The sequence below is a fragment of the Panonychus citri genome, unplaced genomic scaffold (genome assembly GCF_014898815.1).
Source record: "Panonychus citri isolate SS breed McGregor unplaced genomic scaffold, ASM1489881v1 Contig00077, whole genome shotgun sequence".
In the NCBI taxonomy this organism is placed as follows: domain Eukaryota; kingdom Metazoa; phylum Arthropoda; class Arachnida; order Trombidiformes; family Tetranychidae; genus Panonychus; species Panonychus citri.
In genome coordinates this window covers 677,720-690,034 of record NW_026515482.1, presented here as the reverse complement: position 1 = coordinate 690,034, position 12,315 = coordinate 677,720, and the positions used below count along the sequence as shown (strand labels likewise).

Below are 12,315 nucleotides of genomic sequence, written 5' to 3'. Positions count from 1 at the left end.
AGAGAGAGAGAAACAAACGAAATGATAATAATCATCTTCGTCATGATGATCATAATTCTTGCAATTAAACAGGCTGACATTCAAACTTTGCAATCATCATCTTCAGTAGGAGGTGAGACTATTATTTCATGATAATTTTCTCATGATTCTTTTACTTTCCTTCTGAATATCTTGTTGCCTTTCTCTTTGAGTTAATAACATGAGAATCATTAGTCTCATTGGAATAAATTTATTTCTCCCTAAAAATCACAAATTAGTTCAATGAACTTTTCCATTTATTAATAATTGCGAACTTTTTTTTCATCCTAATTCTTGCTACGAACTTTTCTTGTATTTAATATTTTATCTCAATTCGACAGATAGAATACTCATAGAAACAATGGAATACACTGATTGTGTAAAAAGGTTCATTAATTATACTATCATTAAAGTAACCAACTCAACTGGAATTAGTTTGATTGTAACAATTTAACTGATTATAAACTATGGTAACTAACTGGGTAGGATTTGCAATTGGGAATTGAAAAGATATGAGTAAGATAATGATGATAAAAATAAAGGAACAAAAAAACTATTTTTCTTTCAGAACTTTTTTTTACTCTTTCTATACCTTGAGTATCGAACTCACAACCTCTGTTATCAGAATAATATTCATGTATTTTTTCTTCTTTTTGGTACAAATCATAATATTTTTTTCGTTTATTATTATCAGCATTTTGTTTTCTCTTTCTCTATAATAACCATCGATAGTTTTATTCTTGGAATTGAAATGTTATCATCTGTTCATCAGTTTCTATTGATAGAAACTTTCGATTTGTAAAGTTATCAGAGTAGTTAGTTATCTCTATTTTGTTTATCAATCTTCAAGTATCTTATGGTAATTTTTCCTTCTTTTTTAGATTTACCTGTCTGCACTGAGAATCAAAAAATAACCTATGGGATCGGATTACGTGAAACCGCAAGGATTTTATGTGTTGTTGATGCTTCGCCTGAGACCAATGTTACTTTTACTTGGACATTTGCAAACAATTCTCAACTACCACTAACCTCAAAGTATCCAACCAATGTTGAAGGTCTTCGTAGCTCAATACTTTTCACTCCCTTTAACCTCCATGATTACGGTTACATCCAGTGTTGGGCCAAAAACACCATCGGACGACAGGAGAAACCTTGTACTTTTAACATCGTTCCCGCAGGTAAAGTTGATCTAAAGAGTTGAAATCTGAAAGAAGAGAGAGAGAGAGAAATTTACAATTCTCTTTCCATTTCTAATTTAATCGATAAGGTTCAATTATCATGCGACTTTAAGCACAGACTATAAGCATTCAGGATAAATTATATTCTAAATTTGTGCAAATAGTAATTGAAAAACTTTCCCTTCTCTTATTTAACTAACTGTTACTAATATCATGAGAAAAGTTTAGCTCATTTAGCAATACTTAATAATGATCAACTTAATCATCTAACGATTAGCCAAAAAGTGATTTAATCTATTTCTATTTGATTGATTTGATTTGATTTTATGGAATATTTTTCGTTCTGAATGTTCAATTATTAATATATTCATGATTTAATATCTTAAAGATAAGATTGCAAGTCGATGTTGCTTTTTATTTAGATTCAGAATTTTCCTATTCAGGGAAAACTAATATGAATATCGATTAGGATTTCATGTAGAGTTGATTACCAATATGAGCAATTAAATAACTGGGAACAGGTTGAAAATTAATTGAAATGGATGATATCATAACATATATTGATTGTTACAATAATCAGACTTTCAATGATTAAGCTGTGATTGTAATTTACAATAATTGTCATGATGGCTCAACACAAAATGACAATAATACTTGAATGATAATGATTGAATGAACTCATGTATGAATAATTTCATAGATGTATACAAGTATTCAGTATTTATAATCCTATCAATCCCATCCTGTTATCATGCTGTAACTCAATGAGTTTTATATTATCACTATAAGCTACTGATTAAAATCATTATCATGCTTCAAAATGAAGGATATACACTGAAAGACTCAAGTTAAAAATGTAACTTTGTTTCTTGATGATATCAGAAAGTGAATAGATTCAATTAAATTATGAAGATGATATCAAAAGACATCAGAACAATTAATTTTAAAGTTTAAGGTTGGCAAAAGTCACGTTTCCCCCTGAAAATTGTCCACAAACATTTTGAATGAAACTCTGAGATATAAGCACAGAAAAAAGTTCTTGGCTATAATCATGATAATCATGATCTTATTAAAATAACCTGATAGGAAACTTAATAATTATCATGAAAGCTCAGCTTTTCTTGAACTTTTTACTCTCGGTTATTTCTCAAGTAATATTTTCATCTTGAATTTCATGATACTCAGAGTACAGAACTTTTTTGTTAGTTTTAAATGCAATATAATTTTCTCAGAATTTTATTCAGTGAAATTTAATCAGAATCGCAAGTTTGGATTTTTCTCAACGAATTCTAAGTTTATCATGAAGATTTTATCAATATTGTGTTAATTGAAGAGGATGATTTATCTTCCGCTCCCTCATACTCTCGATATCCAATTATTATGTCATTATGTGGGATGGGTTTTCTCTGGTCTTTAAGATCTAAAGTTGTTCCAGCCTATTCATGATTAACCCTGAAAGGAAAAAAAATCGAAAGAAATTATCTAACCACCATCTCCAAAGATTTAATTTCATTTGAATTATCAGCAGAAACTCCACTTCCGATTCATTTGCATGATATGAAGATCCATCAATCTATGTCAATAGATTATCATTATTTTCACTTTTTTCTCTTTGCATCTCATCTTCATCTCTCTTCCTCAGGAACCCCATCTTCTTTTCACCCATTCACCTCATTCCATCATCTGAAATGATATCAAATCTCATTGAATAGTGAAACTTTTTGAAATGATTGATACTCATCAGAAATTCAGAGGAAAATCAATACATCGGGTTGATCAAATTATCAGAATAAATTTTCCATACAAACCGATTGATTTGAAATTCTAAATCAATCATGAATTAATTTGATCTGTTGTCCTAATCTGTTAAATTGATAGTTACGATAAACACTAAATCATAACCAATGAGTTTACATATTGAATATTTTGCCTGTGTGATATTAATCATTTTTCATGATAAAAGTTTAAGATTTAACAATAAGTTGATTGTTTATCATTTTGATACTCACATAGGAAATAACAAATAACAACAACAACCAATCATATGAAACATTATCTTTGTTTTAGTTTTGCCTTTTCATTTATTAATATGGTTCCTGATACACGAATTGAATGATTATATTTGTGTATATCTATCACTTTTTCATTCATCTTGCAAGTTTGATCAGCATTCTCATCATTTAGATCATCCCTCTATGTCAATTAATTGTGTATATCTGTGACTGAGTTGAAATTGATTGTATCCTAATCATTAATCAATCCTGTATCTGACTGTAGGTTGTAACCTTTTTTTTTTGTTCATCATCGTTTTCATTGGTGATGAAGATAATGATGATAAGAACACAGAAATCACCTTTTTTCTGGTCTATTTCTTGTCTTCTTCCCTCATCCACACCATGAGTATTCAGTCATCATTCACCGATACTCATTTCCATCATGAATGTTATTCAATCTAAACATTAGCTCAAGTGTCATCAATTTATTTGCAATCTTATTTGCAAATCATCATCATCATCATCCACCACTCTCATCATCATTTGGGTATTCACCAGTAGCTTAGCATCCTCATCATCAGTATCTAAATCATTTCCATTTGTCAAAAGTTATTTACTTCCTAATGTACAAAAATGAATGAATAACATGCTTATCATGCAAACTCTTTACTTTTTTCAGGAAATTCTGAGATACAAGATGAATGACTTTTTTCATTACTAATCATGATGACTTTGAGATAAATGATATTGATCACAATCAATAATCATTATCCTCCTTTCCCTCCTACAATTTGATGTCCACCCTGATTTCCGGATCCAATATAATAATGGATTAACCTTCTGAAGGGTAGAAAACTGAGTTACCCGTTGGAACCATTTAACTTTATATTTGGATTACCTCAAGGCTTAAATTTATTTGTTTTATTAATTTTGTTCACAATTAACTTAATTACTCATTTAATTTTCACTTTGTTTAAGATTAACTATTGTTCACAATTGAAGTTAAAGATGTTAATCATCATCGTCTGACTGACAAGTTAACTCTCTTGAGAAAATGGTTAATATTTATTTTAATCTAGACTAATGTCTACTAAGGAGACAATAGAAAATCGTTGTCTTTAGACAAATGGTTAATCGACCAATCAGATTAATTGTTCTCTTTAGAAAATTCAAATTTCGATTATTCGATTTTCGATATAAAAGATGATCGAATCAATTTACAATTAATTCCCGTTTAATCTTCATACTGTTAACTTTAATTAATACAGTTAATAAACCTTTAAGTTTATAATAAAATTTACCTTGTGAGTTAAATTAATATTAGTATTTTGGAAAGATCCTAAAAGAATTTGTAACAGATTGAATTGTGAAAGGCAGTCTCTTCTTCTGAATCGATAACTTTAGTTAAAATCAATTGGCTAATGCCGATAAAGTTTATTCACTAAAGTGTTTACCTTGATCACCCTGAAGTTCACCTTTCACATGGCGACCCAGGCAGGATCTTTCTAAAAGAAATAGTTTATCTCCATGGTGGGAATTCAATCTCCTCAATCTTCACATCATTCTAGTGAAAATTTAAACTCTTCATTAAGCTCATTAATAACTATTGACTCTCAAGCAACAACTTTACCGTATGAGATGGAGGAAATTATTCCAAAAGTGTCTTCTCTTGAATACGAAGAAATTTCTGTGTATCTACTTGAACAAGGTGTGAGAGTACCAACCAGAAGTTTGGCTCAAAGAAAAATCTGCGAGGTGATTAAAACCAATTTCTTAATTGTTGGTGAATCATTAAGTGATAATGACATTATTAATCTTCCTGTGTCTGAATTAAAAAGCCTTGAACTACCCTCGTGGGTAAGAGACTTAAGACAATTGGGTTTAATTGAAACAGAACTACAGTCTCTGGTCACCCAATTAGGACGAGATGAAGATTCAATATTTGGTGCAACTGAATCAGAATTACGTTCTCTAGAACTACCTCTTGGTACAATTGTGTTATTGCATTTCAGTCAATCACGTATACCCTAAGATGAACTGAGTCTCTTCAAGACCAACCTCTCCAAGTCCTAATAACCAACGTCTCAATGAGAATTCAACCTCAACAATGAGTCAACCATTAGTAGAAGGATTCAAGGTCTTAGCAGAAAGTTTTGCAGCATCTTTAAACAAGGTTAATAAAGAGATCCAATGGTAATTGAGTTCCAAAGGGTGAAAACATGAAAGAATGGGTGAATAAAACAGTGAATAAACTTTCCTTAGAAGACATTGATGATTCAACCCGATTACGCTGTCTACGAAAAGGATTAGCTCACGAAATTTTCCATTTGGCTAATGCCATAGATAAGTCAATTACTGATTATCATTCGTACCTAAAAGCATTAAGAGAAAAAATCGATTTACCCTCGATTGGTGCTAATGCGATGTTCAGATTGAGATCTTATTCATATAACTTCGAAGTTGATCCAATGACCTTTTTCTCTGAAACGAGAAGACTATTGTCTGAAGCAAAGAAAAAGAGAATCGAAGATTCTGACTTCCTTTATGATGTTTTATCGTATTTACCTAAATACATTGTCGATGAAATCTTCAAGCTTGGAGCTCACGAAGATGAACATAAAATGTTAAATGTTCTAATGCGTCATTATTATGACCATCAACAGAAAGATAAATCCAAGGAACGATCGTCATCATCAACATCATCTTCTAAAAACAGTTATAAGACTCATGATGGTAAAGATAAATCTACAGATAAATCAAATGACTCAAAATCAACATGGAAAGAAAGAAGCAAATTGAAATGCTCATTTTGCCATAAACTTGGCCATACCGCTGATAAGTGTCGTAGTAAACGATCTGAAGATCAAGCTAAAGCTCACATACAGCAAAATACTTCCGTTAAGCCTAATCAACCTGTGGTTCAAACAGTAACAACAATTGAGGAACAACAGAAAAGCGAATCGAATTTTGCTATTTCTTATACCTTAAGGCAACCAACCAACACTCCAGTTTTAACTGATATGGGTGATATGGATATGGAAACAATGGCTCTCGTCAAGTTCAATTTCGAGTCTCCAGATAAATTTCCTTTAATTTCATATCGAGTTCTATTAGATACTGGAGCAACAACTTCAGTTATGGACGCTCGTATCGCTGAACGTTTTGGGTGTCACATTGTTCATGGTCAAACTCCGTTACGTGGAATTGCTGGTAATTTAGCAACAATTGGTTATGCTTATGCAGCTTTAAAGCACCCGGAAATGAATTCAACCAGAGTTTTGAAAATTTACTTGGTTAAAAACTTTGAACCAGTTTTCCTATTGGATAACACTTTCCTTCATTTATATTACATGAAGATGAACTCTGATGGTAATCAATATAAATTAACTGCAAAAGAAACTCCTGATGGAAAAGAGTTTTCTCCAGAATTTTACTTCAGATTTTGCAAAGATTTTGAAACTGATCACATTTTAACTCAAGCTAAGCAATTGACTCAAGAAGAAATCGCTAAGTCAATCATTGAACAATTACCAAATTGTTTCATTCCTGAAGAACAAATTGCAACTTCAAGGACAACAAGAGTTTTCAAATGCAAAGGTCCCGATGAAGATTTTCTGGTGAAAGCAGCTAAATTAAAGGTAATCTCTAAAGAGGATCCTAATACAACTAAACCATTCGTGGAAAAACTAAGGTCAAGAATCAATCCAGAATTATCTCAAGATAAGATTGATGAAATGGTTTCCGTTCTGTTAGAATTCGCTGACGTATTTTCACAACATCGTCGAGATATGGGTTTCGTATCTAAAGATATTTGTCCTGTTAGTATTGATATTGGTGATAACTTAATCCCTTATCAGAAACCGTACCCATGTACCAAAGAGAAACGAGCCGCCTTCGATAAAGTGATCAATGATCTTGTCGAAGCTGACATCATCGAACCTTCAACAGCTCAAGGAGGATCACCGGCTATTCTTGTCGATAGACCTGACGGATCATACCGTTTGGTAACAGATTTTCGTTCATTGAATCGAATTACTTCGGTACCGGCTTTTCCAATGCCTCGAATCAATGACTGTTTCGAAGTGGTAAGAGGTGGAAAATTTTTCAATCTCATTGATCTCTATCAAGGGTATCATCAAATTGAGTTACCTGTAGGTGAGAGAGAAAAACCGTTTTTGTCGTTCCTGGAGGAAAATATCAGTATAAAAGGTTACCCATGGGACTATCTGGAGCCCCGTTCATTTTTCAGAATCTAATCAATCGAGTATTGGAAGGTTTACAATACGTGAATTGTTTAGGTTATTTTGACGATATTCCCGTTGTAGGAAAAACATGGCAAGAGTTAATTCAAATGACTCGAATTGTCTTAGAACGTCTTCGAAAGTACAACTTAAAAGTAAAAACCGAAAAATGCAAATTTGGTTACAGCGAAATTCTCTTACTTGGACACTTAGTCAATGGAGATGGAATCAAACCAGATCCTAATAAGGTAAAAGCATTGAAAGCACTACCTTATCCAAAGAACGTGAAACAATTACAGTCGATTTTAGGGTGTTACAATTATTTCTCAAGATACATCTCTAATTATTCACAAATCGCCGCTCCACTTTATCGCCTAATTTCTAAAGAAAGAAAATTTAAATTAATGTCTGAAGACCTTAAGGCATTAGATCATTTAAAAAATTCATTAGTCGAAACGACTCTTCTCGTACATTTCGATCCCGAATTAAGAAAGAAAATTGCAGTCGATGCATCCGATATTGCAGTCGGAGGGATATTATTACAAGAAGACCCAAAATCTGAGAATTATGATTCAAATCAACCAATAGATAAGGTAAAAGATTGGTTACCTTTATCTTTCTTTTCTCAAAAGTTACACAAGTACCAAAAATCTTACACTGTTTCCGAAAAGGAATGTTTAGCGATTCTAGTTGGCATCGATAAATTTAAACATTACCTTGATGGTCAAGAATTCGCAATAGAAACCGATCATCATGCACTATGTCAATTGACTAAAATCAACTTCAAGAATTCTCGTCTCCAGAGATGGTCAATTATGTTATCATCTTACAAATTCAAAGTGATTTACAAAGAGGGTGTAATTCATTCAGCTGATTGTTTCTCAAGAAATCCAAGTCAATGGGATCATCGATCAGTGAATATAAGTCGAGGAGATGAAGAAGAATTTTATGATCGCTATTGCTTAATCAATTATCTCCATTCAGATGATATTGAAAATTGTTCTGATGAAGAAGAAAAAGCATTCAATGTAATCAACTTTGGCCTGGATAATACATTTAATCAAATAACTGATCCAGTTATTTATGCTTTTAAAAGCGAAGTTAACCCTTGGAAGGAAAAGGTGAAACAATTTCAACAGAAAGATGAAGATTGTCAACGAATCATGAAACTATTACAACTTGGTGATCGACTTACAAGTCAAAAATATCTTCTTAAAGACGAATTAATCTATCGAATAGATAAACATTCTAATAGCAAAAGATTGATTATTGGTCGTGATCTTTTAAAAGAGATATTTTCTCAAGAACATTCAACACCAATTGGTGGACATTTTGGAAGTGAGAAAACATATTTACAAATCGCAAAGAGATTTTACATGAAATACCTTTTTGATGAAATCGTTCGATTATGTAAAAATTGTTCAACTTGCCATATAAACAAACCAAGTCCTCACATTTACGTTGATCCGAGTCCAAAACCAATACCAGAAGAAATATTATCCCGACTTGAATTGGATGTTCAAGGTCCGTTCACAATCAACAAGGTATCAAAAGTCATCTTTGTCATGGTCGATACTTTATCTCGATATGTTTTTGCCGAAGTTCATCCGAATCAACAAGCTAAAACTTGTATCAAGTTTTTGAAACATTTCATCAAGATTCACAGTTTACCGAAAGTGATCCAAACCGATCAAGGAACCAACTTTCTAAGTGATGAATTTCAAGATTTCCTCAAGGAAAATGGTATAAAACATGAATCATCTAACCCTTATCATGCACAATCACAAGGAATAGTGGAACGAGCAAATCGAACCATCGCTGAACGATTAAGAACCTTAGTCTATGAACAAGGAACTAGTAACTTAAGTGAGAAATTAGATCAATCAGTCTTAGCGATAAATACTTCAGTACATAAGATAACTCGTTTTCAACCTTATTTTCTTGTTTATGGTAAGATTCCATTGAAACCTTTAGATAATCATTTAGATTTAGAACCTCAACCAAAATTCACCGTTGAACAAGCTCGAAAATTAGCTTATGCTAGACTTAAGTCACAAGAACAATATCAGATCAATAGATATCGAAGCTTACATTTCTTAAATCCGTATCACATTGGTGATTTTGTCTGGTTAAAAGATGAATCGATTCCTAGTAATATGAGTAAGAAATTAGGTCCTAAATATCATGGCCCATATCTTTGTGTTGGTCATAGAAAAGGTTCACTTTTACTCTTAAGAGAGGAAGATTTTCATTTGTTCTCAGTTAATGTTCAAAATACAAAACCATTTGTAGGTGAAATATCAGAGAAAATGAAGATGATAATGAATAAGTATTTCAATGAAGAACGAGATTGGTTAGATACAGAAATCGAAGGTCTTAGCGATTCAAATCAATTAGATCAAAACATTGAATTAGTTAATAACCAAAGTTCACAACTTGATGAAAATTTTCTCACCACTATTGACCTTCCCATTGCTGATGAAAATCATGTTGACCCTCAAATTGAAAATCAAATTCAATTAGCACAAATTAACACTGAAATTGAAACTTCGGAAAATGTTGATAAACAAACTAAAATTAATCAACAAACAATCAACTCAAGTCAAAAGAAACAAAGACAATCGGCTGACCGAGAAATAACAAAAGATAAACAAAACATTATCTTTGATGATATAAGTGATCAACCCTTAACAAGGCAAAAGCTAAAGCAATTAACCAAGGATCAAATTATTCATCGTGTTAATTGTTGTTATTTCTCACGACAACGAATCTCTAATGATTCAAAGCTCAAATTATTAACCAACAAATTGATTTACAAAGAAAACAAAACCAAGATTGTTTCTCAATTTTCAGTTTACATTTGTCTTCAAACTGATTCAAATCAAAGTTTCATCTTAATCGAGTTTAAACTCCAAGTTTCAATTGATCTAATCAACTTTTTACTTAAAGTGTTGATCATAATCATGACTGAAGAAAGTGATGAAATTCAGGAAATTCCTGCTACACCAGTTAATTCACCAAAACAATCAACACCAACAAGTGAAAGTGATTCTCAAGAATCAATTGATCTCAATAGTGTTTCTGCTTCGCTTAAGCGATCAAGACTTTGTTCAACACCCGATTCATCTAATGAAGGTTCACAATCATCATTGACTTCAGTTACGAAGAAACTTCGACTTGATGATTCTGATTCATCGAATCCTGTTTCCCCTGAAAAGACTAAGGAAAGTGGAAAAGTTCCAAGTGATGAATCGACACCAACCACAGCAAACACTTCTATTGACTCTAATCAACCAAGTTCAAGTGATTCATCAATTAACATTACTATCAATCAAGATGCTCTTAAGAACAATTCAACTCCATGTGAATATGTGAAACGACATCGTGTCTATCAACCAGTATCAGCGTTTCAATTACCTGAGTTGTCTAAACAACCTAAAGTTGATAAAGGTAAACAAAAGAAAGTAACTGAACCAACACCAACTCGTGTTAAAAGTTCTAATGAACCTGGTACATCTAAAGATACTTATTCAACTGTTATCGTTATGACCGATGATCAAGGAAATGAAATAAGTGAATATGATAGTGTAAATGATGTCTTCATGGACATTGAAGTTACTCCAACTGAGCCAGAGTTTAAGGTTCCTGAACAACCATCATCAAGTACATGGAAACGTCGACCGACTCAACTTCATGATGTACCTAAAGGTAAATACCCAGGACCTGACGATTACGCTTGGCCATTACACGAGTATCCGGCTCCATTACCTGGTGAATTACCAGATTATCTCCAAAAGGAAAAATACTTCGAAATTCGTGAACAAGTCAAGGCTAAAGCCGATGAGTTTGAAAAGAAAAGAAAAATTTTCGATAACTTGATTAAAGAGAAAATTTATCTCAATCTTGTTCATGACCCTCAAGTGTTTGAAATAGACTTACCAACCATTTCTAGAGGTTTAACTAGAGCCAATGTTATTCAATCAGGAATAAATCGAATTCATAACACAATTAAATGTACATTGTGTGAACACATTTCACTCAACCCAAGACAATGTTTAGAGTGTAACAAATGGTATTGTTATTCGTGTGTTCAATGGCTCATCAATCTCATTAAGATTTTGAATCTTATTAAACCCGATTCCGAGGATAAATTCTTGTGTGTTATTCCCGGTTGTGCCGTTAAATACGCGCCTCAAGACGATTTCCCAAAATTTGGTCCAATTCCTGAAGATCAAACGACTCAAATTTACAACAGTTCAACTTTTATCTGTCGACGGAATCTCTGTAAGAAAGGATTTCCTCCTAAAGAGTTTCTACCTCACGAAATGAAATGTCGATATGGACTATTTGTTGAAGAGTTTGAGGTCCAACTTGGTGAAACTTTCGTTCCCGGACCAACTCGTCATGAATTGGCTAAAGCCCCAAGACGATTACAATCAGTTTTACCCTCTCATATACAAACAGCGATAACCCAACGAATTGTTTCTTATGATTCTCAAGAAGAAAGATGGGTGGAATTCATGAGAAATGGGCTCAATATGATGTGATAAAAGAAAAGTCACCAAATGATCCATTACTTACACCAAACGCTATTAGAACTTACGCTAACATGGGAACATGTTATTGGTCAGTTTTAAAAAGAGTTTGTGATCCACACGCTCCAATATATGAAGGTGAACAATATCTCCAAGACCTTGGATTTGACCCAGTCATAGGTAAAAGAGCGGAACCAGGTCAATATATAAGACCAGCGACAATCGTAAGCAAATATACAGTACCCGCTTATCTCATAAGAGCTTCACCTGAATGGGCTAAACTTGCTAAAGGAAAACCAAGAGCACCTAAAGGTTTCACTAAAGTAAATGTATCTCCAGATAATGTCGC

General features: G+C 32.7%; 1 protein-coding gene across 6 annotated transcripts in view; it reads left to right on the top strand.

The window, feature by feature from the left end:
- Positions 1–12,315, top strand: part of LOC128386958 (nephrin-like) — a 45,449-nt gene that overhangs the window by 14,101 nt on the left and 19,033 nt on the right. For all 6 annotated transcript variants that reach the window (XR_008324946.1, XR_008324947.1, XR_008324948.1 and 3 more), the window contains exon 9: positions 900–1,196. Coding sequence is in view for 3 of the 6 variants with exons in the window: in XM_053346082.1 (XP_053202057.1) it covers positions 900–1,196 (297 nt within the window). In the remaining 3 variants the exon portion in view is untranslated. The remainder of the gene's footprint in view (positions 1–899; positions 1,197–12,315) is intronic.